At 43.5% G+C, this 18,969-nt stretch overlaps 1 protein-coding gene across 4 annotated transcripts in view; it reads right to left on the bottom strand.

Moving 5' to 3' along the window:
• hmcn1 (hemicentin 1) overlaps positions 1–18,969 on the bottom strand; it is a 725,933-nt gene that overhangs the window by 84,730 nt on the left and 622,234 nt on the right. For all 4 annotated transcript variants that reach the window (XR_005945469.1, XM_041207700.1, XM_041207701.1 and 1 more), the window contains exons 80-86: positions 14,930–15,064; positions 12,539–12,808; positions 11,188–11,378; positions 9,167–9,380; positions 7,132–7,266; positions 1,472–1,662; positions 719–800 (exon numbers count right to left, since the gene is read on the bottom strand). Coding sequence is in view for 3 of the 4 variants with exons in the window: in XM_041207700.1 (XP_041063634.1) it covers positions 719–800; positions 1,472–1,662; positions 7,132–7,266; positions 9,167–9,380; positions 11,188–11,378; positions 12,539–12,808; positions 14,930–15,064 (1,218 nt within the window). In the remaining variant the exon portion in view is untranslated. The remainder of the gene's footprint in view (positions 1–718; positions 801–1,471; positions 1,663–7,131; positions 7,267–9,166; positions 9,381–11,187; positions 11,379–12,538; positions 12,809–14,929; positions 15,065–18,969) is intronic.

The following is an 18,969-nucleotide window of genomic DNA, read 5'->3' as shown; positions in this document are numbered from 1 at the left end:
TCGCGGGTGGTGGTCGGCTTCTTGACCAGCCCTGCCAAGCACCCCTGCCAAGGGCAAAATTCTGCCCATAATTTGCAAGAAATATACATTCGTTTAAAACCCAAAAACCCCACATTTCAAATTTTATTCCAATGTGCACAGCTTAGTGCATTTTTTTGGTCACATTTCTATGTCGATTTTCTGATTATAAAATCCTATGTTCACATTTGTAATAGAAAACGCCTATATAAATTGACTTGTCAGTTTGTGATTACAGAGAGTTGTATTCAGTGTAGTGGTCAATCTAGAGATATTAATGATGAATAGATAGGAGACTTGAGCATTGGTTCAATACACAGGGACATTAGAGGTTTGTTGGCAATCCATGATATGACTTGGGCATTCCGTAACAGGATTGAGAAAATGCTCTTCAGAGTAATCTGGAAATGTCAACATTCAAAGACTGGTAGTGAAGCGGAAATAAATGAAGGATTTGGTCATATTTTAAATAATGGTAGGAATATCTCAAATCAAATGGAATTAATCTGGGATTGAGTGAGATTTATCCACTTGTAGCTCCTATTGATTTACAGTTGTGAAGTGCTTTTAACTAAAATATTACAAGTTCCATTTACAACAACATTCCTTCATGATGGCAAAACCATTGTTTCATTTATGGTTATTATGAGTATTTTAATGTACAAATTACTTGTAAGTAAATGCAATAATACAGACTTACTCCGCAGAGTCAGGGTCATGCTGCGCTCAACCACACCAGCATCATTCGTAGCAATACACTTATAATCTCCTGCATCTTCATTCTAGCGATGGAACAGAAAATGACAAAGCAGTGAGTCCAAATTTACGAATTTTGAATATACATTCAGGCCTGTAACTTTTCTAACACAAACACTGCCCTCCAAACCATAACCTGAATCTGACAGCACTGATACTAGACACAATAGATTAGCTATCCTTATAAAGAATAATTTAATGCCAATTAAGTTATTTTCTGGCTAAACAAACCCTAGGGGAAATATGTTCTGATTAAATGGTAACCATGAATGATAATGTAAATAACAATTATATTGTCAGAGTATCATAATGGAATTTGGCAGTAAGATATTGTGCTTACAAATTTAAGCAAAAGGGTTTTATTCTGGTGGGTTGCTTTCCAAAATTACATTAATGCTTGCAACATCCTGTTCACAGTCAGTATCATAATATCTTGATTATTAGTTTTAAGATTGTCATGATATCAACTATTTCATACTGACTAAACAATTGATTCTATGGAATAAATCCATGTTTTCAGTCTTCCAATATCTATTAGATAAAAACAAAAAAACTGCGGATGCTGGAAATCCAAAACAAAAACAGAATTACCTGGAAAAACTCAGCAGGTCTGGCAGCAGGTCAGGTCTGCTGCCAGACCTGCTGAGTTTTTCCAGGTAATTCTGTTTTTGTTTCCAATATCTATTGCCTGACTTACCACTGTACCGTAGATGGCCAGTGAACCATTGTGGAGTTGGCGGATCCTGTTGGTGATCTGAATATGGATTCCCTTTTTACTCCACTGGATAGTGGGAGGTGGATCACCTCGGACCTCACAGTTAAGGATAGCATTGCCTCCAAGAGGCTCAATGCGGCTTGGATTGAAGTCACCATCAAAGATTGGAGGCTCTGGGGAGATAGCAGTCAGTGCTTAATTTCCAACAATATAATGATGAAATTTATGCTTGAATGATAGACCATGAGATTCAAGCATCACATAGAAATTTGATAAAACAAATTATCTGAGGCATAGTAATTTTCTGTACACTTCGCCTTAAAAATAACATTTATAATTTTACCGACTTTGTGGGTCTTTCACGCACAGGGTGTTTGCTAGAAATTCACCGGCTACTGTTTACAATTTCCTAACCAATAATTTAAATGGACAGATTTCCAATATGTGTTTGTTACGGACAAGAAAGTGTAGGGTTGGAAATGTAGCCCTAAAATGTATATGCTTTAAACCATTGTATTGATTACCCTTTTTAATGCACAATCACTTTTCAACTATGTTTCTTTGGGCTGAATCTTACGACAATGGGGTTTTATGACCCCGCCGAAGTCAATGAAGTTTAGAATGGCTCGTTGCATTTTACAGTGCCATTCTCGCCGCAACGGGGCCGTAAAATTTTGGTCTTTATTTCTTTTATATTAGTGAATGTAGACTGGTTATGATATAGCCCTGTGTCTAGGGTCTGTCTCATGGTGACAAAATGGGACATTAAAGTACACGAAGGCCCCAGACTGAAGATATGTAAAGAACTGTACTGAACCTTTCTGTGGACTCAGACACAAAGCATGATGGTTAATTTAGTCAAGTGAAAGCCTTGCTTGCATCAGCAAGTTTTGCAAAATGACTGAAACTGTAAGCAGCTTGTACCAGGAAGATAAACAGACTGAGCTCTGTTAAGCAGCAATAAATGTGCCGCCTTCCCCCAGCTCTGGAGATTGATAACAGTGTTGGATTTAACAAAGCAGAGTCAAGCTGGTTTTGGTACCTCAAATGTGACCTTCAAAGGGGGTCTAGCCAGGGTACATCTGGAGAAGGCATAGAGATGAACAGTTATGTAATTGAAAACCAATTAAATGGACGAAAAGCAGGCTTTACCAAATATGGCACAGGGCCATAGCAAAGAAAAGGTATAAAGAAAGAGTCCACAGAACCATCTCTACTGCAGTGGTTAGAGTAATTTGATCAGTTGCTCAGAAGACATGCACAGAGGATTGGCAGCATCGGCGGAGAAGAAAAGAGTTGATGTTTCAAGTCCTCACGACCCTTCGACAGAACTTGAGTTCGAGTCCAAGAAAGAGTTGAAATATAAGCTGGTTTAAGGTGTGTGTGGGGGGGGGCGGGTGTGGAGAGAGATAGAGAGAGAGAAGTGGAGGGGGTTGGTATGGTTGTAGGGACAAACAAGCAGTGATAGAAGCAGATCATCAAAAGATGTCACCAACAATAAAACAAAAGAACACATAGGTGTTAAAGTTGGTGGTATTATCTAAACGAATGTGCTAATTAAGAATGGATGGTAGGGCACTCAAGGTATAGCTCTAGTGGGGGTGGGGAGAGCATAAAAGATTTTAAAGTATTTAAAAATAATGGAAATAGGTGGGAAAAGAAAAATCTATATAATTTATTGGAAAAAAACAAAAGGAAGAGGGAAGCAGAAAGGGGGTGGGGATGGGAGAGGGAGCTCAAGACCTAAAGTTGTTGAATTCAATATTCAGTCCGGAAGGCTATAAAGTGCCTAGTCGGAAGATGAGGTGTTGTTCCTCCAGTTTGCATTGGGCTTCACTGGAACAATGCAGCAAGCCAAGGACAGACATGTGGGCAAGAGAGCAGGGTGGAGTGTTAAAATGGCAAGCGACAGGGAGGTTTGGGTCATTCTTGCGGACAGACCGCAGGTGTTCTGCAAAGCGGTTGCCCGGTTTACATTTGGTCTCTCCAATGTAGAGGAGACCACATTGGGAGCAACGAATGCAGTAGACTAAGTTGGGGGAAATGCAAGTGAAATGCTGCTTCACTTGAAAGGAGTGTTTGGGCCCTTGGACGGTGAGGAGAGAGGAAGTGAAGGGGCAGGTGTTGCATCTTTTGCGTGGGCATGGGGTGGTGCCATTGGAGGGGGTTGAGGAGTAGGGGGTGATGGAGGAGTGGACCAGGGTGTCCCGGAGGGAGCGATCCCTACGGAATGCCGATAGGGGGGGTGAAGGGAAGATGTGTTTGGTGGTGTCATCATGCTGGAGTTGGTGGAAATGGCAGAGGATGATCCTTTGAATGCGGAGGCTGGTGGGGTGATAAGTGAGGACAAGGGGGACCCTATCATGTTTCTGGGAGGGAGGAGAAGGCATGGGGGCAGATGCGCGGGAGATGGGCCGGACACGGTTGAGGGCCCTGTCAACGACCGTGGGTGGAAAACCTCGGTTAAGGAAGAAGGAGGACATGTCAGAGGAACTGTTTTTGAAGGTAGCATCATCGGAACAGAGGCGATGGAGGCGAAGGAACTGAGAGAATGGGATGGAGTCCTTACAGGAAGCGGGGTGTGAGGAGCTGTAGTCGAGGTAGCTGTGGGAGTCGGTGGGTTTGTAATGGATATTGGTGGACAGTCTATCACCAGAGATTGAGACAGAGAGGTCAAGGAAGGGAAGGGAAGTGTCAGAGATGGACCACGCGAAAATGATGGACGGGTGGAGATTGGAAGCAAAATTAATAAATTTTTCCAAGTCCCGACGAGAACATGAGGCAGCACCGAAGTAATCATCGATGTACCGGAGAAAGAGTTGTGGAAGGGGGCCGGAGTAGGACTGGAACAAGGAATGTTCCACATACCCCATAAAGAGACAGGCATAGCTGGGGCCCATGCGGGTACCCATAGCCACACCTTTTATTTTGGAGGAAGTGAGAGGAGTTGAAGGAGAAATTGTTCATCGTGAGAACAAGTTCAGCCAGACGGAGGAGAGTAGTGGTGGATGGGGATTGTTCGGGCCTCTGTTCGAGGAAGAAGCTAAGGGCCCTCAGACCATCCTGGTGGGGGATGGAGGTGTAGAGGGATTGGACGTCCACGGTGAAGAGGAAGCGGTTGGGGCCAGGGAACTGGAAATTGTTAATGTGACGTAAGGTGTCAGAGGAATCACGGATGTAGGTGGGAAGGGACTGGACAAGGGGAGAGAGAAGGGAGTCAAGATAACGAGAAATGAGTTCTGTGGGGCAGGAGCAAGCTGAGACGATCGGTCTACCGGGGCAGTTCTGTTTGTGGATTTTGGGTAGGAGATAGAAGCGGGTCGTCCGAGGTTGGGCGACTATCAGGTTGGAAGCTGTGGGAGGAAGATCCCCAGAGTAGATGAGGTCTGTGACAGTCCTGGAAACAATGGCTTGATGTTCAGTGGTGGGGTCATGGTCCAGGGAGAGGTAGGAGGAAGTGTCTGCGAGTTGACGCTCAGCCTCCGCGAGGTAGAGGTCAGTGCGCCAGACAACAACAGCACCACCCTTGTCAGCGGGTTTGATGACAATGTCAGGGTTGGACCTGAGAGAATGGAGTGCAGTAAGTTCAGAGAGAGACAGGTTAGAATGGGTGAGAGGAGCAGAGAAATTGAGACGACTAATGTCGCACCGACAGTTCTCAATGAAAAGATCAAGAGAAGGTAAGAATCCAGAGGGAGGGGTCCAGGTGGAGGGAGAATATTGGAGGTGGGTGAAAGGATCCGTTGAATGGGGAGAGGACTCCTGCCCAAAGAAGTGAGCTGGGAGACGAAGACGGCGGAAGAAGAGTTCAGCATCATGCCGAGCCCGAAATTCATTGAGGTGAGGGCGTAAGGGTATGAAACTAAGTCCTTTGCTGAGCACTGAACGTTCAGCATCGGAGAGGGGAAGGTCAGGGGGTATATTTTAACACTCCACCCTGCTCTCTTGCCCACATGTCTGTCCTTGGCTTGCTGCATTGTTCCAGTGAAGCCCAACGCAAACTGGAGGAACAACACCTCATCTTCCGACTAGGCACCTTACAGCCTTCCGGACTGAATATTGAATTCAACAACTTTAGGTCTTGAGCTCCCTCCCCCATCTCCACCCCGTTTCTGCTTCCCTCTTCCTTTTGTTTTTTTTCAATAAATTATATAGATTTTTCTTTTCCCACCTATTTCCATTATTTTTAAATATTTTAAAATCTTTTATGCTCTCCCTACCCCCACTAGAGCTATACCTTGAGTGCCCTACCATCCATTCTTAATTAGCACATTCGTTTAGATAATACCACCAACTTTAACACCTATGTGTTCTTTTGTTCTGTTGTTGGTGACATCTTTTGATGATCTGCTTCTATCAATGCTTGTTTGTCCCTACAACCACACCAACCCCCTCCACTTCTCTCTCTCTCTCTCAGTCCGCCCCCCTCCCCACACACCTTAAACCAGCTTATATTTCAACTCTTTCTTGGACTCGAACTCAAGTTCTGTCGAAGGGTCATGAGGACTCGAAACGTCAACTCTTTTCTTCTCCGCCGATGCTGCCAGACCTGCTGAGTTTTTCCAGGTAATTCTGTTTTTGTTTTGGATTTCCAGCATCCGCAGTTTTTTTGTTTTTACGCACAGATGATTCGTCATCGGCTTGACCACCAAGCTGGACTCTGGCTCGCAGGGAAGCTAAGCAACCAGTATTAATGTGAGTATGTACTATTGCTTAGTGGTTTAATAAAGGTGTATCACCAAGTTGTTAAGTGCTGTTGATATCCAAGACAAGGACCTTTAGAGCAGAGACAAGGTCTTACAATGTTATTTATATAAAATTATTGAAGAACCAATGCTGAGAATACCAGTAAAGCTGCCCTGTGAACTCAACTGGGCTTTCTGCACCCATTAAAAATACTCATATTTGTACAAGAACTAATGACAATTCCACAATGTGACCCCCCCCCCGACTTCTAACTTTGTTGCAATGGAGTAATCTTGCATCAATTGTACTGAGAAGTGAAATAATAGTATCAGATATTATGAATTAATGACTTCAGCACATTAACGTATTCCTCAATGCACAGTTTCAGATTTGCTTTTTAATTCTGTCACAGCTATTATAGGACAGACTAGATGAACTAATTGTTTTTTTTCATACGTTCATTATGAAATGAGTCATTCTATTGTTCTGCCATATCACATGTGGATGTGATATCCACATCCAATTAGTGAATGGAAGAATAAAACATTCACAACTTGAGGATTCACAAGATTGCTTATGTTTTCATCTTGGTAAGCACTCGGTCACTCAGATGGACCATTTTTGAGAACCTGGTGTGCATCTGAAACTTTAATCATCTCTTCTCTTTATAGATGCTCATAGCTTACTGCTGCATAACTTCAGCATTTTCTGTATTCATTTCAATATTTAAGCCAACTTGGTCAGAAATTCATCTTCCTATTCTGTAAATCACAGGGACAATTATAATGCAGGAGGAGGCCATTTGGCCCAGCATGTTTGCACTGGCTCTCCGTATGAGCATTATGACTCCGTGCCACTCAATGTAGTCAAAACAAGTTCCATTGTAATGAACAGTACTTAAAAAGGCTGACTTGTGCAAACAAAACAAAGGAGTTTGGAGGTCTTCCCTAATTCACCTTTGACATATACAGATCCAATGGCCTTGATGGATCCCACTCTATTTCCTGCTGTGCAAATGTATGTGCCTGAGTCATCCTTCGATACCTTTTCAATGACCAGTTTGCTGTGTCCATTGACATTGTCATATTGAGCTGTAGGAATAAAAGATGTGTTTATTTGTGAGAACAATGTTATCTGATTTGTTTCTTGCATCTGAATGTATGATCTCAATGCATATTACTCAACACATTGTTTCAGATTTGTTATTTTCATTCCGTAAAAAGACAGTTAATCAAATTTAATTTGCTGATGGATTTTTTGAACTTTTGTAACTCCACAGAATCATAGCAGCTTAATACAGAAGGAGGTTGTTTGGTCCTGGTACTGGCTCATTGAATGGGCAGCCGTCCCACACCCCAGCTTTTTGTCTGTGACCCTGTAAATTCCTCATCTTTTAAATACCTGTCCAATTCCTTTTTAAAATTATCTATGGAATCAGTTTCCACCGCTTTTTCAGTTAGAGCATTCCAGATCTGGCAACTCTAGTGAAAAAAAATTCACTTCCTTTTTAAAAACAAAATTAAAGATGTTAAACAGCTTTTGCCGGTGATTTAATATCCATGATCTCTGATTATTGATCCACTCACCAAAGAGAATAATTTTTCTGTATCTATTTTATTAAAACCCATCAGCTTGAAAGCTTCTTACCTATTTCTGTTCCAACCTCTCCTCATTACTGACGTACCTCATCCCTGGCAACTTCCTGGGAAAAATTCTCTGTGCCCTTTCTAAGGCTTTTATATCTTTCCAGAAGTGTGGTGCCCAGGATTGTCCAGCTGAGGCCTAACCATTTTGTAACTCCACCCAATTTTCTCTCCTCTCCTATTGAAGATAGTGACTTATGCTTGTATTCTTCTACAGGTGCCAGCAAAACTCCGGTTCCTCACTTAGGTGGCCGTTTTTTGTGTCAGTCTATACATGAAGCCTATACACTACCTATTTGACATGGAGGTTTCATAGCAGAGCCCTTTCCTGTCTTTATCTTAAATTTTTATGCAGACGCCAGGAGCAATTCTTGGTGCAAAGAAATGCTTGCTGGTATACATCCAACGTTTGAGAAAGAAGGGAAGCAGACAAGAAAACTGGCGATATGAGTGGGTGTCTGGAAAATTTAACAGTAAAAAAAAAAATCAATTTCTTCACAGAAGAGAATGGGGACAAAAAGTAATTTTAAATGCTATTTTCGACAAGGCAAGGAAGCACATGCCCAAACTACTAAATGGTAAATTTAAAAAAAGTTATCAACAAATGGAATTAGCTGCCAGAAAAAAAAAAACAGAGAGGCAAAACCCCAGGAATCATTTAAGAAACAATTGAGTGCTGAAATGGGGGAAGTGCAAGGCTTTTCTGAATGGGTTAATTAAGATGGGCCAAATGGCCTTCCTCATCTCTAGCTCTGATATCGTGATAGTAATCAGGATTTTCCTCCCCCTCTGCTTTCCAAGTTCAGGAATGCTGTGGTGAGTGAAAGCACCCACTTCCTCTCCTACTCTGGCTAAGCTCAGATAATTCACCACAGGCCAAATATATTCCTGCCACATGATGATCAGACCACCTTCTCAAGGGCAATTAGAGATGAACAATAAATGCTCAACCCTCCATCCCATGAATGCACTAGTAGAGATATGGGTCCATAGTTCAAACAATTTCTCCAATTTAGCCTCAGCAAGTTCATTTCTTTTTATGATTGGACATTTTTTCCTGGTTCCACGGTCCCTACATTCAATGAGTGGTTTAGGTTGTCCAACTGCTCTTATCTCAGTGGGAAGCAGCTGCAGCAATGTAATCAATAAGATCACGTAGATCTAATCATGTTTTCAGTATAGTATGCTGGGGAAGTATGCTGTTTTAAGATTATGGGGGGAGTGGTGAAGCTGGTCTTGAGTTATAGCACAAAATGAATATTAATGGAAAATAAAATCTGGCAAAGTGTAAAGTGGGCTGCCTATTTTCTATCACCCACTTTGTGCCACTGCTGAAGCATAATCTTACCAGGTATAATGTTGTTGTTGAATGCCCAGGTGATTATGGGTGTAGGAATACCACTTGCTGCACAGTTCAAAGCTAGACGTTCCCCTTTGTTTAAGGATACATCTCCAGGCAGTTCTGTAAAAGCTGGGTGGATGTAGATAGTCAGGCTGAAGGTTTTGGTGTCTCGACCAGCTACATTGGTAGCTATACAAGTGTAACTACCAGTGTCATCAGGCTGATGGGAGTAAGAGAAAATTACAATCACATTTTTGGCAGATGCAATGTAAAGTTGACACAAACAGAAAATCCTGGTTTCTCCTCATTCTTGATCCTCTGTTGTCTCCTTCAGGTAAGGAAATGAGGTGATCTTAGCTACTGATGTTTCCACAGGTACTATTGATGTTAGTTGATGATCAGCATAACTGGAGACCTGCTGTTTATTTCAAGTGGAACTCTGATGAAATCTGATGAATGTTATATAATGTATTAACACATTTTGCAACATAGACTCAGTACTACAAAATTGCATCTTTCATCACGGAAAAATGAATCCCAAGTACTGCCATGTTGAAGGAGTCAAACGTTTACTGCTGAACAAGAGGGATCTGGCTGGGAGGAGATACTGAGCTGACAGTGTGAAGTAAATGAATTAACAAACACAGTTGGAGCATTAAAGCACCCTGGTTTAATTGCTGCATCTATATATCTTTAGATAGCTATTGGCATTTGGCTTAGTGATTTCTTCCAGTTATCTCTTCTGATTATTATTCCAATCATTATGCACTGCTAAAAAAATTAATCTTTTAGACTATGGAAACATTTTTAAAATTCCATGCTACAGACCATCTTGTTGAGGCTCATGTTGTGAGGCTAACTTCAAAGTCAGTCTGTCTAATTGTCATGGAATCTGATTGATTCATACTATACATGTCATGGATAGTGCCACATTATTAGCACAGGTCATTGGGAAAGCCAGGTGGAATTCTACATTTATCGATTCATACTGACACAGATCTGATTAATACACGCTGAACTTTGTATTGGTTCAATATAAAGACCAATCATAATTTCTTTCAATGGGCTTTAGTTCTAAAAAGTGATACTTTTTCTAAAGTTATAAATCAAAGGTTGACTGAATATTGAATCATTCGTGTTTAAAATTTTATATACATACCTAGTGGAGAAAGTGAGAACAAGAGTATGAAGGAGAAAGGAAGATAGAGACAGCTAGATAGGTACTAGAAATTCTGAGATTGTGATCCTAATAGCAATTTCAAATAAATGTCACTATTTTTAAAGCCCTGTGCAACTGGCATGGTTTTTTAAAAAAAATTTACCTTATCTGGTAGAATTACCAGGTTATAGCTATTACACAACATCCTAAGAAATTGCGAATTTTGCGAACTCTTTTGATTGTATCAATAATTGAACTAGACATGACCAGCTCAAGAGACAAAAATATAAATATTTGCATTTATATAATGCATTTCATGATCACAGGACATCCCAAAGCACTTCACAGCCAATTAAATATTCTTGAAATGTAGCCACTGCTGTAAGTAGGGAACACAGCAGCCAATTTGCATACAGCAAGTTCATAATGACCAGATAATCTGTTTACATGATGTTGACTGAGGATAAATATTGGTCAGGAGTCCAGAGATAACAGCCTCGTATTCTTTGAAAGTATTTGGGATCTTTTACATCCATCTGACAGGACAGATGGGAGCTTGGTTTAACATGCAAGGCAGCACCTCCAACGATGCAGCACTGTAGTTTCAGCCTTGATTACTGTGCTCACCTCCTGGTCCAGGACTTGAACCTACAAATTTCTGACTCAGAGGTGCAAGTGCTACCAACTGAGCTACAGCTGAGTTCAAGTCCTATGCTTCATAATCAATTACTGTCCGGTTAACTTTAGTTAAATTATCAATGATTGCCAACGATTTCATCAAAACAATCTCTGAAGTGCACTGGTGTGACTTTACATTTTAACCTGCAACAGGCAGGAAACAATTTTGAAAACTTATGTCTGATCTTACCATAGTATTTTCCACAATGAGTTCTCCTGACAGCATCAATCTGTATTTTCCTGGTGTGTCATTCAGGATTATGCCATCTTTCTGCCAGGTAAGCACTGGTTCAGGGACACCATCAGCAATGCATGGCAATGTTCCCTGAGATTCCTCAATCATAGTGTATTCGGTGTTGGCAGTGCGTATAGTAGGTGGGACTGTAAAAGGCAGGTTGAGTAAAGAAATACAACTTATTGCTCACAGCAGTATGGTGCAAATCATTAACTCAATGCATTGAGTATCTTTGGTGCAAATGATAGTGGTATATGTTGAAGCTCCAAATATTTTGATGCCTTCCTCATAAATAGTTTATTTTTCTTCTATTTGATAGAAGTCCCCCCTCACCATCTACACTATGCATCAAGCCTGAAGGAAGGGCAGTTAGGCGACTGCTACTGTCATTCTCTGACTGTTTTTTGGTGACTGAAAACTAGGCAGTTTGCTTTCTACTTTCAGTTCTTGCTTTTGTGCAGATGTTTTGCTTTTCCTTAGCACCTACCTCCTTGACATCCCGGTTGATATCTCTAGCTCATCCTATAATGCAAGCCCATAACCCCACCAGCTTGTGACATGGAACTACCTGAGCTTGTAATTCTGAAATGGTGGAATAGATTTTCAGGTGTTCCCATTCCATCAGGTGGGATGCATAAATTGCAAGACCACATGATGGGAGTCAGTCTGAATCTCAACCAAGGCTCTCCATCACGTCTCATTTCCACACAAGCCACTTGTGCATTTCAAACAGTGGAGAGGGACAAAGATCCAACAGCTCCAGTGCAGAGCCCAGCCATGCAGGTAAGGTGAGGGGGAGGTGGAAGATGAGGAAATCCTCAGAGAGCTCTTGGAGAGATCAGCATTGGTTGGGGTCAATTTTTGTGGGGTGAGGAGGAGGATTAATACTCCTGTTGATACAACTGAATCTGCTTCAAAAGTTATTTGTTTTTAGTTGGCCTTCCTACAGTGATTCCTTTAAGGACCAGTGGTTAAGTCATTCACAATGAACGGAGATTGCAAGGAGCACAATCTACACCTTAGCACATGCAAATTGCAGCAGTGACCTATTGATGTCATTGGATCCTCACATTTCAAGGGCTTCACTAAGATGATAATGGTTCAAGTGTGGGTGGAACAAGGTGTCAGATTCTGCCTTTCTATTTCTCTTGTGCCACTACTTCATTCATGCCTGAAAACTGCCACAGCAAATTGGTCCAGGTGTTTCTTGTTGTTTAAATGCATTTTAATAATAGGTTAAAGAACTCCAAATGCTCTAAAAGCAAAATATATTACTGTGGATAGTAGAACATAAAATAACACTTACTGTGAACAGTCAGAACCATGACAGAGCTGCTGGAACCTGCTGGATTGGAAGCTGTACAGGTGTATCGTCCAGTGTCTCTGGGTTGGACAAAGGCAATCTGCAGGGCACCAGTGCTGAGGATCCTCTGGCGAATGCTCTCTGTAACTTGTTGTCCATCTTTGTTCCAGGTGACTTCAGGAATTGGGTAACCCTTGGCCTCACAGACCATGGTGACTGATTTATCCAAAGCAACAACATAGTTCTTTGGATGGGCTGTTATAACTGGAGGCACTTGAAAAATAGAAAGTGCTAACTTCAATTAAATTACAAAACTATTTAAGAAATATTTAGACATAGTACACAAAATGTTTTTAATGAACATTGTAGGATGAAGGAGGTAAGGAATTCCATAGTTTAATACCCTGTAGCTTAGTGAATGAGACAAGGCCTTGTTTTCATTTCAGAAAGGAAATAAGGAGGAAGAATAATGAAATATTACATTTTTAAAGCTTAGGAATTATATGAGATGATAGTTCAGAAGAATAAGGACCAGACCATAACATTATTAAATTAGATCTCGATACAAATTAAAAAAGGAGAAACTAGATGATATAGTTCTACCGGGCCAATTCACAATCTTTAACTTTCATCTGCATACGTTGGACCATGGTTACATTAAGAGCTCAGGGCAGCTGAATATCCAATACGAGGATCATTTTTTAGTTCATTGGTAAAGCAAGTATGACCAATTGAAATTATTGCACTAAATACCTATTGCTGTTAGAAGCTCTCTGCTTGTAAATTAAGACAGCCAGTGACAGTACCAGTGGATAGTCACACTGAAATGACACTCTGGTTGACCCCAAAATGAAAATGTAACACAAGGGTACAGTAAGCATTTCTAAAAAAAGGGACAATTTTGTCGAAGCTTTTCATCTTGCACTCATCAGGACAATTCACAAGAATACCAAATGTAAAGTCAACAACAATTTATACTGTAGGAGAAGAATGTGCTGATTGGTTGGCAAGTGGACTCCGACTGGTAGAGGTATTGCCATGGAGAATGCATCAGTTGATGATGATTGACAGTTAACTGTCAAACACTGTTTGAAATTTAAACCAGGCACTTGATTCTGATGGGTCAAGGCTTTGCCCTGAAGAATGAACCAGTGAATGGCTGTCACTTATTTTGTTTACCTGAAATAGATGCAGTGTGTGCACATGTTCTTTCTGTCTGCTAAAAACAGGGCCCTGTGTAGTAATATAATTAGTTTCCAGTACACGCAAATGTGCCACACTCCGAAACTGAATTAGCTGTCAGTGTAATTCTTGGCACACTGAGGATCATTTAGCAAATGTCTGATTGCATAATCACATCTAACGTGGACACTTGTGTTTTGAGTTTTGCAGCATGGGTTGTACTACCAAACGATTATTGGTACAGTAAGCCTGCAACCGATGATTCATTTGAAAAATGTGACACAGAAATGTTACAGACTGCATACTTTTCTACAGCAATCTTTAACAAGAGTACTTGTACTTAGGTAGGGCCTTTTCATATTTCTCAGACACATCTCAAAGGTGTTTAATTACTTCTGAAATTCAGTCATTGTTGTTAAAAGCACCATTAGAAATATACTACTGATCAGATCTCTCTGGTTAGAATGATGAAATGGTTACAGCACTGAAAAGGGCCCGTCGAGCCTGTGCTGGCTCTCTGTAAGAGGAATTTAGCTAGTCCCGCTCCCCTGCTCTTTCCCCTTAGTTCTCTAATTTTTCCCCTCAGGTGCTTATCCATTTCCTTTTTGAAAGCCATGAATGAATCTGCCTCCACCACACTCTCAGACAGTACATTCCAGATTGTAACTACTCACTGCATAAAGTAGTTTTTCCTAACGTCACCTTTAATTCTTTTGTCAATTATTCTAAATTGGTGTTCTCTGGTTCTTGATCCTTCTGCAAATGGGAACAGTTCTCCTTATCTACTCTGTCTAGACCCCTCATGATTTTGAATACCCCTATCAAATCTCCACTTCTATAAAGTTGTTAGCCCAGTTTCTCCCATCTACTCATGTAACTGAAACTAGATGTGCATATCACAACTTTGTGCCTGAGTAAACCATGTATCATCTGCCAGTGATCAACTCTGTTTGGCTCTCGGCTTGGCTTCTCCTCATCTCAATCCCAAGCTCTGCAGGCTCACGGAATACTACACTCTGTCCACAGCTGCTGTGTATCACCACATAAAGAGAGGACTTCAGAAGTAAACAGTAATATAAATAATTGCCAAAGGAAATTAATAAGATCATTATTCTTGATCTAATCCGTTAAAAAAAATTACAGACCTCTATTGAGGTAACTTGCTCCTTTCCAAATTAATCCACTTTAATAATTACATTTTTTGCAACTTACCCTGCACCCTCAGCTTTATCTTTCCCAGGGCTGTGCCAGTTGGATTCTGTGCAACACATATGAATGTTCCAGTATCTTTTACTGCAGCTCGAGTAATCTGAAGACCTCCATTGGGTAGAACAGTGTAATCCCCTCCTGTACAAGAGAAAGCATTGAGGCTTTATCATGGGAAACATTGAGTCCCATCACACAGCAAATAGTAAGCTGAAATTAGGTTTTTGGAGAAATGTTACCAAGGGTGTAATTTTCTGTGGCCATTGGCGTTGAGTGTCATGAGTGGGCAATATGATGGGAAGGCCAAAAATTGGTTTCACGCCATTGTGAAACTAGTTTGCGATTGTGCCCTCCTCCTGTCAATGGCGGGCCGCCTTTTGCTGGTCGTTGGGAGCTTCATTTAAATACATCTGCATATCATTATAAGCCGTGCTCAATGGAATCATACCTCCGGTGTCAAATTTACCGCCCACATCAGAGGGAAAGCACGCTGGTATAGAACACGTCTTGACAAGTGTGACTTGCAGAAGTTGGGACTTACTGTCAGGGCCTTGCTCACATCACGGACATCTGAGGAGCAGAAGATGCTGAAGCCCTACAGCAACCGGACCCTGGAGGAACATGTACATCGCACGCTGGGTGGATTCTCATGGACATGACTCTGTCGCAAAGCAGCTCACAGAAATTTGGAGGGCTCTGTTGATGTCTGGGGTCTGCTTCAGGACATCATGGTCTTGGCCATGGGCTGCTATGGATGATCATCGACGGGGTGGAGAGGAAGGACCAGCTGTGAGTGGGAAAGGAAGGTGTACCGAGAGGGTGGGGGGGATGGTGGTGATGAAATTGGGAGGGGGGGAAACAATGGTATGTGGGATGAGGTCGGTGGGGGGGAGAGCGATGGTGTCAGTGGGGAGGATGAGGAGTGGAATAATGTTATCAGGGAGGGGTGAGGTTGGGGGGAGGAATAATGGTGTCCGGAGGGTGAGATTGGGAGTTGGGGAGCGACTATGGGGAGAGGAGGGTATAACGGAGAATGCAGCAACTGGGGAGGTTGGTATAAGGGGGAAGGAAGGTGTAAGGAAGAAGTTCAGAGTGGGGGAAGGAGTCTGGGGGGAGGAAGGAGTCCGAGAGAAGTAAGGATTCCAGGGGAGGAAGGAGTCCGGGGGAAGGAAGGAATCCCGGGGGGAGGAAGAAGTGAAGAAGTCCTGGGGGGGGGGTCGGGGGGGGGCAACGAGTAAGGGTGGAGGAATGAGTAAGGGTGGAGGAATGAATAAGGGTTGAAGAAGGAGTAAGGGCAGGGGATGTTTTGGTGAATGTGCAAGGGAGGGGTCTATGAAGTCAATGTCTGCCTCCTGGGGAGTTAAATGAGGCTGGGCAATTTAAGAGGGAATGGTGAGAATGAGAGAGGGCAGAGTGAGCCAGTGGGAGGGTGAGGGTGCGATGGTAGCCGGGTAGCCGTTGAAGGAATGGTGAGGGTGGTTAGTGGGGACTTTGAAACTGACATGGACCCTGGGGGTGGGAAGGAGGAGATTGGGGAAGTCAATGTGGATGGGGTAGGATTCTCAGGAAGCTGGGAACGTGCATGTTCACCTGGACAACCCAGAAAGAAAATGGTTCGGATGGTAGGTGACGGTGGGGAGGTGGAATGTAATGCCAGAAGGGTATACAGTGATGGGCAAAGGGACATGGGTGACTGGGGGAGGGGAAAGGATGGGGGAGCTAAAGACATACTTCACCAGTACCATCTTGCAAAATTGAGAGTGAAAGGAGCCTTGCGTTGGGTAGGAACAGTTGCTGTGTTGGAGTGTGACCAGTGGGTGGATGAAGATGAAGGTCAGCTCAGATGGACAACTGAAAGTGAATCTCGGCAGGCAGCACTGAAAATATTCGGAACATTGAGATGAGTGTATTGGAGGAAGGATCCACATGCAAGGGAGATGCTTGCACGAGGCTTTGAAAGGCCCTACCCAATACACACACTTCTTCCTCCAGAATCACTCATGGGGCGTCTGTGTGCAGCTGAACTGCTAGTGGGTGGGTGGGGGGGGGTGCTGGGTGGAGGAGGCAGATGCAGAGAGAGGACTCGCGAAGCCTCTAAATGAAGCTGAAAGACACCATTACACATTATTCCATGGAACTGAATATATTTTCAGGTTATAAAATGACAAAAGGTGTTCACCCGTGCAACCACTTGTGATTAGAAATTTTAAAATTTTCTAGGTCTACCACTTCTTCTGACATCTGCAGCAGGGGTGGAGACAGCCTCTGCAATGTTGGCCCTGTTGCCTCTGATGACTTTGGCATGGGTCCTCTACAGTGCCGATGCCTTGGGAATCCAGCTTGCTTTGGCTGTCCTCCTGTGGGCCAGCCGGTCCCTCTTAGGCGACGGAGGATAATGTTGGGGGTTCACAGGCAAAGGGGACTCGGAGGGAGTGGACAGTCTCTGAGATTCCTGAGTGGATGACCCAGGGGTGTCCAGCTGCTGCTCCTCCTTCCTTCAGGTGCCCAAGGTCCTCGGCCTGACTCCTTGAGGTAAAGGGACACCTGGAGGGATGTCGAGGTCCCCCGTTTCCCTCCTGTGATGCAACTGCAGGAACTCACCCATCGTTACCGCGATGGAGTGCAGGTCTGTGTGCATTCTGCTGGACCAGGATCTCCATGGCATCCACTGGCCTTCCCATGGAGACCTCCATATGCACACATGTGGACACCACTTCAACAGAGAGCAGGCAGATGCACTCCTGCAACTCATATACCACTCTGTCGAGGGCTTCCAACAGTTCTGCGTGATGTTCCCCTGCCTTCTGCTGACTCTCCACAAATCCAGAAGCTCGTCATCTGACTCGGACCTCATAGATGCCTCTTCCCCAGCAGTCCTCCGATTGCCGGGAAGCTCGGCTGATACTGCCTCCTCCTGCTGCGGACAGGTGTCTGTGCGGTGACCACCAGATTGTGAACCTGAGCCTGCTCTAGATCTAGGTCCCACTGCTGGTGGAGTGTGTGGGTAAGCGCTGTGGCAGGTCTTCCAGGTTGCTTATTTCCAGCTCTTCAATGGAGGAAGTGTCCTCTTAGTTGGAGCTGAGTGATTGGCTGGCTGAGGGTGTCGGTCGTTTGGCAGAGCTCCCTGTGAACCAAAGTAGAGATAATTAGTGCATGGCAACAGAGTGAGCACTCATTTGCATTGAGAGGGATGATGTGGTTTAGGATCCTCATGTGGGTGTTTGCCACTGACCTTAGGCACAGTCCATGTCCTCACCAGTCAGCACAATGGCATGCTCCTCAAAATGAGTAAGAAGCCTAATGGGGGCCACTCCACCCCCAGTCTGGGACCTCTTCCTGCTGCTGTGAGCCAGCTTCTCCTGCATGAAACAGATGGAGAGAATGTGAGCAGGACACGTGGCACCGTGTGGAATGTTTGTGTGGTGAGCGGGATCATGGATGGGATGAGGACGCGTGCTCCAGAGGATATGAGCCTGATGGAGATGAAGGGTGTGTGTGAGAGTTAGTGGTATTTTTCCTTGAAGTGTGAGATCCCTGTGGATGTGTGCTGGGTTTGAGAACATGTGAGTTGAGAGTGATGAGAAAAGTGACACCCTGGCAGAAGGGAGGAGAACATTCATCCTCTTTCTGTCCTCTTTTGCAGGGCATTGGCGCTGACCACTGTTGCCACTGCCTGTCAGTGTAGGATTAATGTCCTTGCTTGCTGGCCATCACCCATAGCAGGGGTAGAGGACATTGCGGCAGGCTTCCATGGCGTCCAAAAGGCGTTCCAGGGTCACTTCACTGAATCAGGAGGCTGCAGACTTCTTGCTTTTCGGGGCCATGTGTGTGCAGCAGACCTGGGCTAGAAGCATCGAAAGGTGTGCACACGGCTGCACTTTAAATATGGCGCCTGGCATAAGGAAGCAACGAGGTGATGGCATGGCAGGTGAATCAGAGGCCGCCAATGAGCGAAATGGCGTGTTTGCCGGGAATGCATGATTAATGAGGTAGGAATAGGGCGATAAGGTGCGAAAACCCACCATTTCGGCCAGTGGGTAAAATAT

This window comes from Carcharodon carcharias, chromosome 16 (genome assembly GCF_017639515.1).
Source record: "Carcharodon carcharias isolate sCarCar2 chromosome 16, sCarCar2.pri, whole genome shotgun sequence".
Lineage (NCBI taxonomy): Eukaryota > Metazoa > Chordata > Chondrichthyes > Lamniformes > Lamnidae > Carcharodon > Carcharodon carcharias.
This window is presented reverse-complemented; position numbering and strand designations above follow the sequence as displayed.